The sequence below is a fragment of the Vulpes lagopus genome, chromosome 8 (genome assembly GCF_018345385.1).
Source record: "Vulpes lagopus strain Blue_001 chromosome 8, ASM1834538v1, whole genome shotgun sequence".
NCBI classification, from domain to species: Eukaryota; Metazoa; Chordata; class Mammalia; order Carnivora; family Canidae; genus Vulpes; species Vulpes lagopus.
In genome coordinates this window covers 120,962,124-120,978,445 of record NC_054831.1, presented here as the reverse complement: position 1 = coordinate 120,978,445, position 16,322 = coordinate 120,962,124, and the positions used below count along the sequence as shown (strand labels likewise).

Here is a 16,322-nt window from a genome sequence, read left to right as displayed (position 1 = left end):
GCAAATAATGTTAAATTCAAATAAATCATGGCACAATAACATACTTAAAACCCAGTCACAAAACTTAAGAAAACAGATTAGTTCATTTTGGCACTTCAAAACATGCTTAAATCTATGTCAGGTCTATGTCTAATAAACACAATTTTTAGCAACCGTTAAAAGTAAGCTGTTCTTTGTCATCAAGAGCAAATTTTCTCTGAGTGTTAGCACTCTTTTAAGTACATGCAGAGTCCCTAGCCTGGAGTAGCCAATACTCCTAAATTTTAAAGCCATGAGGTGGACTCTGTGGACAGCAGCTTTGGTGTCATCAAGATCAGAAGCACATTTACTGAGTTCTGCCAACAGTGGCCTCAACGAGCTTACTTACAGCTATCTGAGTGTCTAGATCTTTAATTACATCAGCAACGGCTGTGAGCCCGGTGAAATGAGAGGCAGCCATTTTCAAAAGCTACCTGTAAATGAACAACTGGCATCAACCACCACCCTTGCCACAGGACTATTTCAGTTGCGTGGCCTGGCACAACTTCACTGACCAGGATCCTAGCAAACTGGATGTGGCAAAACACGTCCTTGTTCTTGTCTCCTATTCATACTGGACAGTGAGGAAAACATCTCCGTCTCTTTCACACACAACTTTTGAAATTAATGATGATTATAGTGATATAGATTCTCTTCCAATAAAACAATGTTCTACTGTTAGGAATAAGCTAGCAGCATATGAAAACTTGCCAAAATGGTGAAACGAACCTGCAGGAATCATGGCAGTGGTTTTCAGAACTTGTTGAAGCTTAGCAACCTGAACGAATATCTATACCTGTCAACTCTTGCCCCCTATTGCTGAGTTCCTCCCCAGCAAACTAACTTTCTGAGAAATCACCTTTTCTGGTTTGCCCTTAATAAAAGCAACTAACTACGCACTGGTTAAGTGATCAAGAGAAACTTGTCCAAGAGTCAGCTGAGGGGGACAGCAGAACATTGGGTCACCTGTTTGTTTTTTAACCATATGCTTTCTTTTTCCTTACCCATAAATGTTATTAACGGAAGAATCAGGATAGGGAAATATTGTTAACATGGTAATAATTCTGTAATGCTATAAAGCCAAACTATTTCCCCACAGCAAGCTATGAAAGAGCTTTATTAAAGATTATCAGTATGGGGATCCCTGGGTGGCACAGCAGTTTGGCGCCTGCCTTTGGACCAGGGCGCGATCCTGGAGACCTGGGATCGAATCCCACATCGGGCTCCCGGTGCATGGAGCCCGCTTCTCCCTCTGCCTGTGTCTCTGCCTCTCTCTCTCTCTCTCTGTGACTATCATAAATAAATAAAAATTAAAAAAAAAAAGATTATCAGTATGTTTACCATATTGAACTTATTATACCTTTCAAATAACAGTCCCACAACCTTTAAGGGGCTTCCTAAATAGAACTGAGTATTGCTCAAAATAAGACTTTTTTTTTAAACAGGGATTTCCATATAATAGAGTTTCTATACTAAGACCTGTAGACAAAAAATAGCCTATCTTCTCAGCACCAAATATGAATAATCATTTATTAAACTAGGAATTAACCTGAGATGCCTGGGTGTCTCAGTGTATGAGTGTCTACCCTCGGCTCAGGGCCTGATCCTAAGACCCTGGGATCGAGTTCCACATCAGGCTACCTGTGGGAAGCCTGCTTCTCCCTCTGCCTGTGTCTCTGCCTCTCTCTCACTCTCTCATGAATAAATAAAATCTTTTAAAAAATAAAAATAAAAAAATTAGGAATTAACCTTAAAGAATCGCTCCAATGGCTGGCTATTAAGGAAATACAGGGAATCCGTGCAATATAAGAAAAATCTGAGTTTCTCCCTCAGAAACTAGCACTTTACTACACTGTTTTTGCTGAAGAGCAAACAACAATACTTCTGCATTTCAGTAATTCTGTGTAAGCGAGCTTCTTTCATTAAAACAAAACAAAACGAAACAGATAATAACCAGACACTCATTATCAGACTGACACTGCCCTTAGTTTCCTAGACTATTCCTTTATTGGGTTGGATTTAAAATACTACATTCATTTTTTTTAAAGATTTATTTATTCATTCATGATAGACATAGAGAGAGAGAGACAGAGAGAGAGGCAGAGACACAGGAGGAGAGAGAAGCAGGTTCCATGCCAGGAGCCCGACGTGGGACTCGATCCCCAGGACTCCAGGATCGCGCCCTGGGCCAAAGGCAGGCGCTAAACCGCTGGGCCACCCAGGGATCCCCTAAAATACTACATTCAGATGGGTGATGATTACATGGGCTTATGTCAAATACATCGCACTGAATATTTAAGATCCGTGCATTTTACTGTATATAAATCATACTACAATTAAGGACGATAAATCAAATCTCCCGTCCCTCACCGAAATAAGTAAAGGATTATACTCTCAGGTAATTATCCCAGAAAAATGAATACTTGTGCTCCCACACAAACCTATATACTAATGTTCATTCCATTTAGCAGAGGGAAAATATAGATCATTGAATAAATTATGGTATATGAGTACATCTGGAAAACATCTGGTTCATGTTTAAAATTTAAATATTTGATCCACCTGGAATGAGAGGGGACTATATATTCCTCCCTTCATACACTTCTCTATTTCAGTTGGATCAAATACTTAAACCTTAAATATAAAATAATATGCTAGAATATAGGAGATTTTTAAAAATTCTGAAATCTAAACCTCTCATTTTGTACAAAAACTAATTCAAAATGGATCATAGACTTTATTATTATTATTTTTTTAAGATTCTGTTTATTTGAGAGAGAGGGAGAGAAAGAGAGATAGAGAGAGCACAAGCATGGGGGAGAGAGAGAAGCAAGTTCCCTGCTGAGCCGGGAACCTGATGTGGGGCTCGATTCCAGGACCCTGAGACCACAACCTGAGCCAAAAGCAGACACTTAATCAACTGAGCCATCAAGGCACCCTGGATCATAAACTTTAAAGTAAAATGTACAACTAATAAAACTTTTAGAAAAAAACAGGAAAAAATCTTTGGGCTCTAGCTAGGCAGAGTTCTTGGACTTGACACCAAATGCACAATCAATAAAAGGAAATGCTGAAAAATTGGCCCTCATCAAAATAAAAGTTTCTTCTGTGAAAGCCCCATGTGGAAAGGATAAAAAGACAAGCTATAGACTATGAGAAAATATTTACAAACTACATATCAAACAAAAGACTCGTAACCAGAATGAGTAAAGAACTCTCAAAACTCAACAGTTTTTTTTTAAGTAATTCAGTCACAAAATGGAGAGAAGATACTACCAGACATTTCACCAAAGATACACAGATGGCAAATGAAGCACATGAAAAGATGTTCAACATCTTCAGTTACTTAAGAAAGGCAAATTAACCCCGCAATGAGGTTACACCTGGGTGGCTCAGCCGGCTAAGTGTCTGCATTAGGCTGTGGTCATGATCCCAGGGTTCTGGGATCAGGCCCAACATGGGGCTCCCTGCCTGCTTCTCCTCCTCCCTCTGCTTGTGCTCTCTCTCTCTCTAATAAATGAATAAATAAAATCTTAAAAAAAAAAAGATCTGCAATGAGATAAAACCACACATCTATCAGAATGACTAAAATAAAAAATAGTGATTGCACCAATGTTGACAAGGATGAAGAGAAACTGGATCACTGATACATTGCCAGTGGGAATGGAAACAGTATAGCCACTCTGTAAAAATAGTTTGCAGTTTCTTAAAAAATTTAAGTATTACTATCACAGAGGAGCCAAAAGAGACATGAAGACAAATGGAGAAACTAAGATCTGAATAAATCATGGACTTCAGTTAATAATACCGAACCGATGATACTGAACCAATAATACTGAACCAATACATCAATATTGGTTCATTAGTTGGAACAAATGTGCCATACTAATAATGTAAGATGTTATTATGGAGAAACTCGGTGCAGAGTGTACGGAAACTGTATTATCTTTCCAATTTTTCTATAAAGCTAAAACTGTTCTAAGAAATAGTTCATTTTATTTATTTATTTTTAATTGTTTTTTTTTTTTTTATTTATGATAGTCACAGAAAGAGAGAGAGAGAGAGAGAGAGAGGGGGGGGGGGCAGAGACAAAGGCAGAGAGAGAAGCAGGCTCCATGCACCGGGAGCCCAACATGGGATTCGATCCCGGGTCTCCAGGATCCAAACCAGCGCCAAACCGCTGCGCCACCCAGGGATCCCAGAAATAGTTCATTTTAAAAAGAAAAAGGGAGGGGAGCCCCAGTGGCTCAGCGGTTTAGCACCGCCTTCAGCCTGGGGTGTGATCCTGGAGACCTGGGATGGAGTCCCATTTCGGGCTCCCTGCATGGAGCCCGCTTCTCCCTCTGCCTGTGTCTCTGCCTCTCTCTCCCTGTGTCTCTCATGAATAAATAAATAAAATCTTAAAAATAAATAAATAAATAAATAAATAAATAAATAAATCAATCAATCAATCAATAAATGAAAAAGGGAGGAGCATCTGGCTGGCTTAGTCAGTAGGACATGCAACTCTTTTTTTTAAAGATTTATTTTAGAGAGAGTGAGTACAAATGCATGTGTGCAAAGTGGGGAGAAGAGCAAAGGGAGAGGGACAAGCAGACTCTGCACTTAGTGTGTGTAGCCGGACCCAGGGCTCGATCCCACCTCCCAAGATCATGATATAAGCCAAAATCAAGCAGTCTTAATCAAGATGCTTAACCAACTGAGCCACATAGGTATCCCAAAGAGCATGTAACTCTTAATCTCAGGGCTGTGAGTTCAAGCCCCATGTTAGTAGTGGAGCCTACTTAAAAAAAAAGGGACGGGGGAGAACAAATCACTAAAACACAAAACAACAGAGATAACTTAAAATATTTAAGAAAAAAAAAAAAGCCAGTCTCAAAAGAACATATATTGTATGATTCCATTTATATGAAATTCTAATCTCTAATGATTTAAAAACTGATCTCTAGCAATAGATGGGGCAGAGACTGCACAGGGACATGGGGGCAGTTTGCAGGGTGGATTAAACACTCTACATCTTAAATGGGGTGTTGTTTACACAACTGCATACATTTATCAAAACTCATCAAATTACTTACAATGTGCTCATTTTATTGTAGGCAAATTATACCTCAATAAAGTTGACTCAGAAAAAGAAAATCTCAACACGCAACTATTATATGACCCAACAATTCAAGTCCTAGGCATTTATCTTAGAGAAATGAAAACTAACATTCACACTAAAACCTATACATGAATATTCATAGTAGCCTTATTTGTAATAGTCAACTGTAATCAGTTCAGGTGTCTCTCAAGAAGTGAATGTGGTAAACCATACCATGGAAAATTACATATCAATAAAAAGAAAAAAACTTGGGGTACCAGAGTGACTCAGTTAAATGTTTGCCTTCGGCTCAGGTCTGGGGCCTTGGGATGCAGCCCACAACAGGTTCCCTGCCCAGTGGGGAGTCTGCTTCTCCCTCTGCCCCTTCACTGTTTGCACACGTGCTTTCACTCTCATAAATAGAAATCTTAAAAAAAAAAAAAAAAAACCTTCATAAACATAAGTTGGACAAACTTCCAGAGAATTATGCTGAACAAAAGTCAATACAAAAAGAGTACATCTGGGGCACTGAGGTGGCTCAGTCGGTTAAGTGTCTGCCCTGAACTCATGATCGCAGGGTTCTGGGATCAAGTCCTGCATCGGGCTCCCTGCTCAGTGAGGAGTCTGCTTGTCCCTCTGCCTCTACCTCCGCCCTGCTTGTGCTCACTCTCTCTCACTCACTCTTTCTTTTAAATAAATAAAATCTTTTTTAAAAGGGTTACATTTATATAAAATTTTTGAAATGACAAAATGTTAGGAATGGAGGACAGATTAGTGAGGCTGTCAGGGACTGGGTGGCAGGGAACCAGATGTGGTTATAAAAGGGCAAGAGGAGGACCTTTGTGATGGAATCATCATCTGTGATAATGGATTAAAGAATCTACAAAAAAACAAAATACTCTGGTTTCTCTTCAGATCGAATAAATCTTTCACCTTTTGCTAAAAAATAATAATAATCTACAAAAATGACTAAATTGTATAGACTTAATGCATATACACCCACAAATGAATACAAGTAAAACTAGGTAAATCTGAGTAAGACTGGTGGATTATATCAATGTTGATATCCTGATTGTCACAGTAGACAACAGTCTTTCAAAACGTTACCATTGGGGAAAACTGAGCAAAGTTCACAAGGGAATTCTCTGTATTATTTCTTATTGACTGTGCATAGATCTACAATTATCTCAACTTTTAAAAACAGGAAAAAATATTCTCAGCAGTAAATGAAAAGCACTTCTCACAGGCGCGTGGGTGTGTCAGTTAAGCTGCCAACTCTTGAGTTTGGCCCAGGTCATGAGCTCGGGGTTGTGGGATCATGTCCTGCATCAGGCTCGTGGAGTCCGTTTGGGATTCTCTTTCTCCTTCTTGCAGGCCCTGACCCCTGCTCGTGTTCCCACTCACTTGGCCTCTTTCTCTCTCTAAATAAATCAAATCTTTAAAAAGAGAGAGAGAGACAGAGAGAGAGAAGCCCTCCTAAAGATGATGCAAAGCCCAGGAACCATAAAAGACTGACATGTTCAATCATATTAAAAAAATGCTTGAAAAATAAATAAATAGGGATGCCTGGGTGGCTCAGTGGTTGTGCATCTCCCTTCGGCATGGGCCGTGATCCCGGAGTCCCCAGATTGAGTGCCACATCGGGCTCCCTGCATGGAGCCTGCTTCTCCCTCTGCCTATGTCTTTGCCACCCCCCTCCCTTAATAAATAAATAAATCTTTTAAAAAAAGAAAAATGAAAAGAAAGAAAAACAAATTTTAAATAAAAATTAAAATGTCTGCATGGCAACAAACATAATAAAGTTAAAGGACAAAAGACAAACTAGCAAAAATATATGGAATGTATCAAAGACAAAGGACTAATTTCTGTTACATATAAAAAATACCTATACTTCAATAAGCACCCAAACACCCAAAGAAAAATTGCAAAAACAAACCAAAAAAACAAACCCCCCCCCGACAGTACAATAAATTAAAATAGTTCTTAAAGGTATGAAATAATCCTTATTCTCATTCATAATAAAAATACAAATTAAAACCATTCTTCCAGGCAGCCATGGTGGCTCAGCGGTTTAGCGCTGCCTTCAGCCCAGGGCCTGATACTGGAGACCCAGGATCGAGTCCTGCATTGGGCTCCCTGCATAGAGCCTGCTTATCCCTCTGCCTGTGTCTCTGCTTCTCTCTCTCTTTCTGTGTCTCTCATGAATAAATAAATAAAATCTTTAAAAAAAAAATCTTCCTTTGGTAATGATGAAAAAGTTGTATATATATTGTTTGAAAGTTTTATAAGGAAATAGTCATTTCACACATTGTTGGACAGGAGGGAGAGGATATTAAATTTGTTGGTCTCTACAAACAGCTACTTGGCAGTACTACCATAATTAGAAAAGATGTATTACGGTATCTAGGTGGCTCAGTCAGTTGAGTGTCTGATTCTTGATTTGGCTCATGTCATGATTCAAAGTCATGAGATCAAGCCCCAAGTTGGGCTCCATGCTGGGCATGGAGCCTGCTTAAGATTCTCTCCCTCTGGCATTCCCCCACCCTGCTCACACATGTGTTCTCTCTTAAAAAAGAAAAGAAAAGAAAAGAAAAACATCGTTTTGATCCCATAGTTCCATCTTTATTTTTAAAGATTTTATTTATTTATTCATGAGACACACACACACACACACACACACACAGAGAGAGAGGCAGAGACACAGGCAGAGGGAGAAGCAGGCTCCACGCAGAGAGCCTGATGTGGGACTCGATCTTGGGTCTCCAGGATCACACCCTGGGCTGAAGGCAGGCGCTAAACCACTGAGCCACCCGGGCTGCCCCCATAGTTCCATCTTTAGCAATTTATATTATAGTTGGACTTTTTAAAAAATATTTTATTTATTCATGAGAGAATAACACACACACACACACACACACACACACACACACAGCGGCAGAGACACAGGCAGAGAGAGGGAGAAGCAGGCTCCATGCAGGGAGCCTGACGTGGGACTCGATCCTGGGTCTCCAAGATCACGACTTGGACTGAAGGCAGCTAAACCGCTGAGCCACCCGGGGCTGTCCTATAGTTGGGCTTCTATGTAAAGGTTTCAATTAGCAATAATCGGCCTCCGATAAATGTCATTGGCTATGATACTTCCACTGTGCAAAGCTTGGACTTCTATGTAAACAGAATACTATACATGTGAGGAATATCAACCTAAATGTCCATCAAAAGTGATGTAGCTAAATGGGGGTGCCTGCGTGGCTCAGTCACTTAAGCGTCTGCCTTTGGCTTAGGTCATGATCCTGGAGTTCTGGGCTCAGAGGGAACTCTGATTCTACCTTTCCCTCTGCCCCTCTCCCCATTCGTGTTCTCAGGCTCACTCATTCACACTCTCTCAAATAAATAAATAAAATCTTAAAAAAAAACTGATATAGTTAAATAAATTAGGGCATGACCACATAGTGAAATATATTGAAAAGCGTAAGACTCATGGAAATATTAAGCTGAATGAAAGAATCCAGGACTGCCTGGCTGGCTCAGTCAGAAGAGCACACGACTCTTGATCTCGGTTGTGAGTTCAAGCCCCATGTTGGGTGTAGAGTTACTTAAATAAAATTTTAAAAATTAAAAAATAATAAATGAAAGAATTCAGTCAAAAAGACCACATGTATGATTCCATTTATATGAAATGTCCAGAATAGACAAATCTAGACACACAGAAAGTAGATTAGTGGTTGCCAGGGCGGAGGGGGGTAGGAGAGGGATAGGGATTGACTGCTGATGATAGAGGATTTATTTTTAGGGGGGATAAAAATAAACTGAAATTAGATTATGATAACTGCACAACCCTGAACATCCAAAAATGCCACTGAACCGTACATCTGATAATGGTGAATTGTATGATATGTGAATAGCATCTCAATAAAACTGCTTTGGAAAAACAAGGAAGCTCACGAAGTGACCTTTAAGATACACTGTTCATTGAAAATGCAAGGTATGGAAGAGTATAATTTGTCATTTATTAAAAGACATATAATTGTAAATGCATAAATTATTCCTGGAAAGATACATAAACTGATAACAGCAATTACCTTGGTGGGGAGGGGAACGGTAGTATCTGGGTGGCCTACGGGACCAAAGAGGAATATTTACTTTTCATTGTACACCCCAAATTCTGCATATGTTATCTATGAAAAAAGAATTAGCATACTACTGGATGTTTCCTCTGAAAAAATAGGTAATTCTGACAACTGTTCTTAAAAATATAACAAAAAATCGGGGTGCCTGGATGGCTCAGTTAGTCGAGTGATTGACTCTTGATTTCAGCTCAGGTTATGATTTCAGGGTCAAGGGATCATACTCTGTTGGGCTCTGTGCTCAGCAGGGAGTCTGTTTGAGATTCTCTCTCCCATCCCTCTGCCTTTCCCCTATGTTGCACATGTCTAAGATTTTAAAAAAAAATCTTAAAAATAACAAAAAAATATATCAGTAACAACAAAATGAACGTTGATCTATATCTCACACCTTATACAAAAACAAACTCAAAAGTGATCACAGACTTAAAAATAGAAAACTATAAAACTTTTACAAGAAAGCACAGGGAAGGGATGCCTGGGTGGCTCAGCGGTTGAGTGTCTGCCTTTGGCTCAGGGTGTGGTCCCAGAGTCTCAGGATCGAGTCCCACATCAGGTTCCTTGCATGGAGCCTGCTTCTCCCTCTGCCTGTCTCTCTCTCTCTCACTCTCTCTCTCTCATGAATAAATGAATAAAATCTTTTAAAAAGACAAAAGACTAAGTCTTTTGACTTAGTCATATGTCAAATGACTTTATGACTTATGACTTTAGTCATAGACTAAAAGAAAATATTTACAAATTACATATCTGACAAACAACTTGTATCCAGGATATATAAAGAACTCTCAAAATTAAGAAAACAAACAGCACAATTAAAAAATGGGCAAAAATTCTGAACAGATCCCTCACCTAAGAAGATATACAGATGGCAAATAAACACATGAAAAGATATTTAATATCATTAGTCATCTGGGAAATGCAATTAGGCAAATGAGTAACCACTAAATACTATTAGAATAATAAATTTTTTTTAAATAGACAAGTTCTGGAGAGGTAATTGAATAACTGAAAACATCATACATTTCTGTGTGAATGTAAAATGGTACAATCTCTTTGGAAAACTTTGGCATTTTTTTTTTTCCAAGATCTTATGTATTTATCTGAGAGACAGGGAGAGAGAATGACATACCACAAGTGGGGTAGAGGGGCAAAAGGAGAAGCTGACTCCCTGACAAGCAGAGAGCCTGACTCAGGGCTGGATCTTAGGACCCGGGGATCATGACCTGAGTGGAAGGCAGATGCCTGACCAACTGAGCCATCTAAGCACCCCGGTTTGGCAGTTTTTCTTTTTTCTTTTCTTTTTTTTTTAAGATTTTATTCAGACAGAGACATAGGCAGAGGGAGAGGGAGAAGCAGGCTCCACGCAGGGAGCCCAATGCGGGACTCGATCCCGGGACTCCAGGACCAAGCCCTGGGCCGAAGGCAGACGCTCAACCACACTGAGCCACCCAGGCATCCGGCAGTTTCTTATAAAGATAAATATATAGGGTTGCCTGGGTGGCTTAAGCGTCCTGCCTTCAGCTCAGGTCATGATCCCAGAACCTTGGGGATTAAGCCCCACATCGGGCTCCTTGCTCAGTGGGGAGCCTGCTTCTTCCTCCCCTTCTGCCTGCCGCTCCCCCTCCTTGTGCTCTGTCAAATAAATAAAATCTTTTAAAAAATGTTAAATATATACTTATATGACCCAGTAATCCCACTCTTTGGTATTTACCCTAAAGAAATAAAAACTTATATTCAACAAAAATTGGTATGTGAATGTTTATAGCAACATTATTTATAACTGTCAAAAGCTGGAAACAATCCAGTATCCTTCAATGGGTGAACTATGACTATATATCCATACAATGGAATACTACTTAGCAACAGTAAGAACTACTGATATGTGCAACAACATGGATAATCTCAAATGCATATGCTAAGTGGAAGAGGCAAGACTCAAAAGGCTACTGACTGGGATCCCTGGGTGGCGCAGCGGTTTGGTGCCTGCCTTTGGCCCAGGGCGCGATCCTGGAGACCCGGGATCGAATCCCACATCGGGCTCCCGGTGCATGGAGCCTGCTTCTTCCTCCGCCTGTGTCTCTGCCTCTCTCTCTCTCTCTCTCTCTGTGACTATCATAAAAAAAAAAAAAAAAGGCTACTGACTGTATGATTCCATTTATTTGATACTCTGGAAAAGGCAAAACTATATGGATGGAGAGAACAGATTAGTGGTTGCCAGTGGCTTGGGGTAGGCTAGGATTGGACTACAAAGGAGCAGCATAAAGGAAATTTTGGGGGTGGTGGAACTTTTAGGTAAGAGTGTTATGGTGCTTATGTGACAGTATGGATTTGTCACAACTCATAGAACTGTACCCTCAAAAGGGTGGATTTTTGGTACAGAAATTTAAAAATAAAACATCACAACCATTCTGAAATGGTCAATGCCTCCACTTCCAGATTACCTGTTTACTGACAACTTTCATCAAGTCAAATTATGGATGATGCTGACCAAGCACAATGGAATGAAGTGACTGTACCTGAATTCTATTATGTAATATATCATGGTTGCCTTTGGGCTACTCAAATTTCTAATGCTCACTTACTTGGAATGCTAAGAAATAGGGAAGTAGTACAATGTAAAAACAGAGACACTAACTGTGGGACAGTTAACAATTATAATAGTAAACTAGCATTTACTATGTGGAAATCACATGCTATGGGATTTACAAAATAAGTCCAGAAAGTCCATGCCCCAGTTATCTAGAGTAAAAATTATTTAGTAATTTTATCAAAACAAGATTATGTGGCTGGGAGTTCAATTAAATACTGGGTCTATCCACCCTCCCCCTTACCAGCTGCATTTAAACTATGGTTGACAGGCTCAGGACAACAAGCCCTAACTGCTTTTCCTTCTAACAGCTTGTACCTCAAACAGAAACCGAGTTGTAACCCTATTACTGTATAAAGAGGATCTGATTTTTCAGAGGGTAAGAGATGTGGGGATGGCTTGTATTAGTTATAAGACCATAGCCTTTTAGAGACATCTGTTCCATTAACAGATTTTTTTTAAGATTTTATTTCTAAGTTTACACCCAATGTTGGGGGCTTGAACTTAAAATCTTGAGATCAAAAATTGCATGCTCCTCCATCTGAGACAGCCAAGCACGCTACAGATTCCCTCCCTCTAATATATATATATTTTTTAAGTGAAGAGAGTAAGGGAGTAGAAGACCAGATTGTCTTTAAAACCCTTTAACTTCTGAAATGTTTAGGAGTTATTTAAACAAATGCTGGAGTGAAGGAGACTACCAGGCTGATAGCATAAAAGCCCTATCATTGTGGTGAATGACTTAACTTAATGACTGGGTTTTCTACCTGTTTCTCTCCTCACTGCTTCTAGATGTATCTAAATGAACTCCTAATTCCCAGCCTAAAAAAAAAAAAAAAAAATCAACTAATTGCATTCTGTAAGACTTGAGAGCAACAGAAACATGGAATTTTTTTCCCACTAGTTCTTTGACTACTTTGGTCCCATTTAGGTAGTTTTGATTTAACAGAAAGGCAGTAGAGTGATCAAGGGCATGGACTCTGGTGGCAGTGTCTGGGTTCAAGTACCAACTCTGCCACTTATTAATTAGCTTTATGTCCCTGAGCAAGTTATCTAATCTCTTTACGCCTAAATAATTTCCTCATTTGAAAAATTTAGTCATAAAGTATATCTCATGGGATTATTGTGACAATATATTGAGTTTCTGTATATAAAGCACCTTGAAGAGTGCCCGGCACATGGAAAGTACAAATAAATGTTTGCTAATATTATAAAATATATATGCTCTTCTTTTCTAGATCTTAGTTCTAAAAATCAGCATATTAAAACTAAAAGGTTTTCCCATTGTAGTATGTGATGTGGCCTCCTATAACCACTTTTTTGACGATAGACATTAAAAAAAACAACAGTGACTAAAAAATAAAATGGTAGTGGTAAATAGTCAACAAGAGGCTGATGAGGGGTACTATGGCATAGGGAAGACTGAAGTTAAGAGGGTTAGGTATCATCCTACTTCTGCCACTGAGTTATGTAAGCTTCCTTTGACCAGAGTTTCTACATGTATAATTGAGTAGGATCAGACAAATTTTAAAATCCCTTCTGGCTTTAAGAATTAATGTAAGATTTTCAGATTAAGTTCATATGTACCAATTTCAGTTTATCTTCTGCACCCAGCGCACCTGTACTGCATGCACAGTACAATCTAAACGCTGCTGGAATCTCATCTCCAAAGTATCTGGGGGCTTTCCATGAAGACTGCAGGTCAAAAGTAATATGTTCTATATTCATATCTGCTCTAACAATGATTTTCTGATCAGGTCCTTTGAAATACTATTATAATAACTCAATGCTAGAGCCACAAATGAGTGAAATAAGTACATTTTGCAAATGTAAATGAGGATATTAACTCAGGAATAAGTTACCATTAATTAAACCATCAAGTACTTTGAAATGGTGGCATGGGCATGCTTTACTTCATAATTTGGTGTAAGTTTTGATCACTTGCATACAGTAGAGGCATTTGCAAATAGTCTAACCCTTTGGGAAAAAAAACAGTAGTTTCAGCTAAGTTAGCCCAATTTCCCTGATCATCTACTTCATGTTACAATTAATTGTAATGTTAATCCAATTTAAGTTCTTGTCTATCAATTTGGTCTTTCTTGGCCTCTTAAATTTAAAATTAAATATATCTTACTCTATTGTGAAGAAAAGCTCTATTCAGGTCCCATTTTTCTATCTTGACTGCCTTATGCTTATTTAAAAACACAGAAATTTAGTTCTCCTCAAATACTACACAAGATAAGGACCCTAACAAGTTATAGTACTTGACATTAAGAAACATCTTAAAGAGGAGGAGAGTGCTTTCATTCAATGATATGTTCTGTATAACTCTTATTTCTATTTTGTTGATGGGCAAACTGATATATGGAGAAGAATTCACTTAGAAAAGTAGAAAAAAGTTAGTCAAAACACATAACTGGGTTTGACTGGGGCTGGGTCACTTAGTACCATGTGTTTTCAGGCAGGGTGACTTAATCTCTCGGAATCAATCTCTCGGAATCAATCAATATCTATATGATGGGACTCCCAACATCTAACCTGTGGGGCTGTGATAATTAAATGATACAACATTTGGAAGTGCTTATGATGGTGCCTAATTAGTCTGAGTAGGTTTCAGTAAGAGATATTATTGAAGGGAAGTGACTGGCCCAAGCATCCCTGACATTCTTATCTAAAAGCAGCCACCTCCAGTAAATGCTTATACTAAAAATACAGGATACAACTTACTTGACTTCAACTTTCCAAAGAGCTTACTGTATTTCTTTGGGTGGACGGGTTTAAAGGTTCTCTCAACTGGTTAAGTGAGATTCACTGTATCGAGGTCAATACAGTGACAAGCCTCAAAATAAAGTACTCAATTTGTAAAAATTTCCCTCTTGAGTCTGACGTTAAAGCAAAGATTCCAGAAGCATGTTTTCAAGGATATTAGCCAAGGTTCTCCTACTTCCTGGGCACAGCAGGGTACTATTATCAAAATTATGATCTAATCAATCATTGCCTCACCTCCATCCTGTGCCTTCTTTGGACCTTAGCCTCCTTACATATAAAACAGGAGTTTAAAAAAGATTATCTTTCTGGGCCATCCTGTCCTCCCGTCTAACATTCTTTGGTTTGATATGCAGAGATCTGTGCTCCATCAGGGTCGAGTGGAATGGTATTTAAAGCACTTATCGAGCATAGAACTGAGTTCAAACGGCTTCGACTTCACATCAGAGCTTCGTTAAGAATGAAGCAGAAAACGGAGATGCTTGCATGTGGGCTTTCCTAGATAAAGTATCTGACACAAGAAAAGCCTGCCAAACGCCGAGCAGGCAGCGCGAAGGAAGGGTCTTCTTCCCCTGAATACATCCTTTACCACTCAGGATTCAGAGAATGTGATGGGGAAAGAAAAAAAAAGAAAAAAGAAAAAAACGTATCCCTAGATCTTTTCCAAACTCTCTCCCTTTCCCTTGGAGGCTGATCTCCTCGCAGCCATGACCCCTCACACTCCCCGCTTTGGGGGAGCTCGGGTCCTCACTGCCCGGTTCCCTCAGGTACTTCGGAGTCTCCAAGCCCTGATCCCGTCCCCAGAGAAGCCCATCTTCACTGCCCGCTGCGGTTCCTTCCAAACCCAAGTGTTCTCTGAGTCCTCGCTGCCCTGTTTCTGAATCCTTAGGAGCGTGGATCTTCACTGTCCCGCTTCTGTCTCTTAGAAGCCCAAGTCCTCGCGGCTCCGCTCTTACCCTTCGGAAGCCCGTGTCTTCACGCCCCTTTCCGTTCCGACCCTCTCCTCTCGAGGAGCACGGGTCCTCACAATCCTGTCCCTCGCACCCCGCTTTCCATCAGGTGCCGGGGAACTCACATCCATCCCCGTTCCCTAAGTCCCGTCTCCAGCCCGGGTCCCCACAGCCGCGTCTTCTCCGAGCCCCGAGCCCCTTAGTCCCGTCCCAACAGCCTGATTCCTCGCACAACCCGGTCTCCTCCACAACCTGGTTCTTCAAACACTGACCCACTGTGGGTCTGGGTCCTGACTCCCTCCTCCCGCTCTTCTTCCTCAACTGCCAGGGCCCAAGACTCACAGGCAGCAGCGTCTATCTCCCCATGATATGCGGAGACTGCCCCAGTGAAGCGTTCGTCTCAGCAGCCGGTCCGACTGCTCGGCCCTCCCCGAGTACTTCCGGCACCGCTCCCCGCCTCCAACCCGGAAACGCGCGGCTCTTCCGGCCGGCGGGCGCGCGCCTGGCTTGCGCAGGCGCAGACTGCCCTCTGACACGTGGTCGCGGTCCTGGGCAGTTACTGCGCTCCGGCCGCGGTGCTTTTTCCTGCTGGTGGTTGACTGGCAGCGTGGGCGAGCCCTTCGCCCTCTAGCCAGGTGTTACGAACCGTGCTCTGGCTGCTTCTTTCCGTCTCTGCCTGTCGTATTATCGCAAGCACTACCGGTAATTGACGCCTTCCGAGGGTTGAGAGGTCGCCATTTTTAGTTGGTGCCTTTATCTTGATTTCGGGACAGAGATGCCACCTGGGACCGCATCAC

General features: G+C 40.6%; 1 protein-coding gene across 2 annotated transcripts in view; it reads right to left on the bottom strand.

Moving 5' to 3' along the window:
* Window positions 1-15,981, bottom strand: part of TAF12 (TATA-box binding protein associated factor 12) — a 31,472-nt gene extending 15,491 nt beyond the window's left edge. The window contains exons 1-2 of one of the 2 annotated variants that reach the window (XM_041764838.1): window positions 15,868-15,970; window positions 368-452 (exon numbers count right to left, since the gene is read on the bottom strand). In XM_041764838.1, coding sequence (XP_041620772.1) covers window positions 368-439 — 72 coding nt within the window. In that variant the 5' untranslated portion in view covers window positions 440-452; window positions 15,868-15,970. Of the gene's footprint in view, window positions 1-367; window positions 453-15,867 lie in introns of both variants that reach the window. The other variant, XM_041764839.1, reaches the window with a different exon arrangement.
* Between the last annotated feature and the right edge of the window lie 341 nt (window positions 15,982-16,322).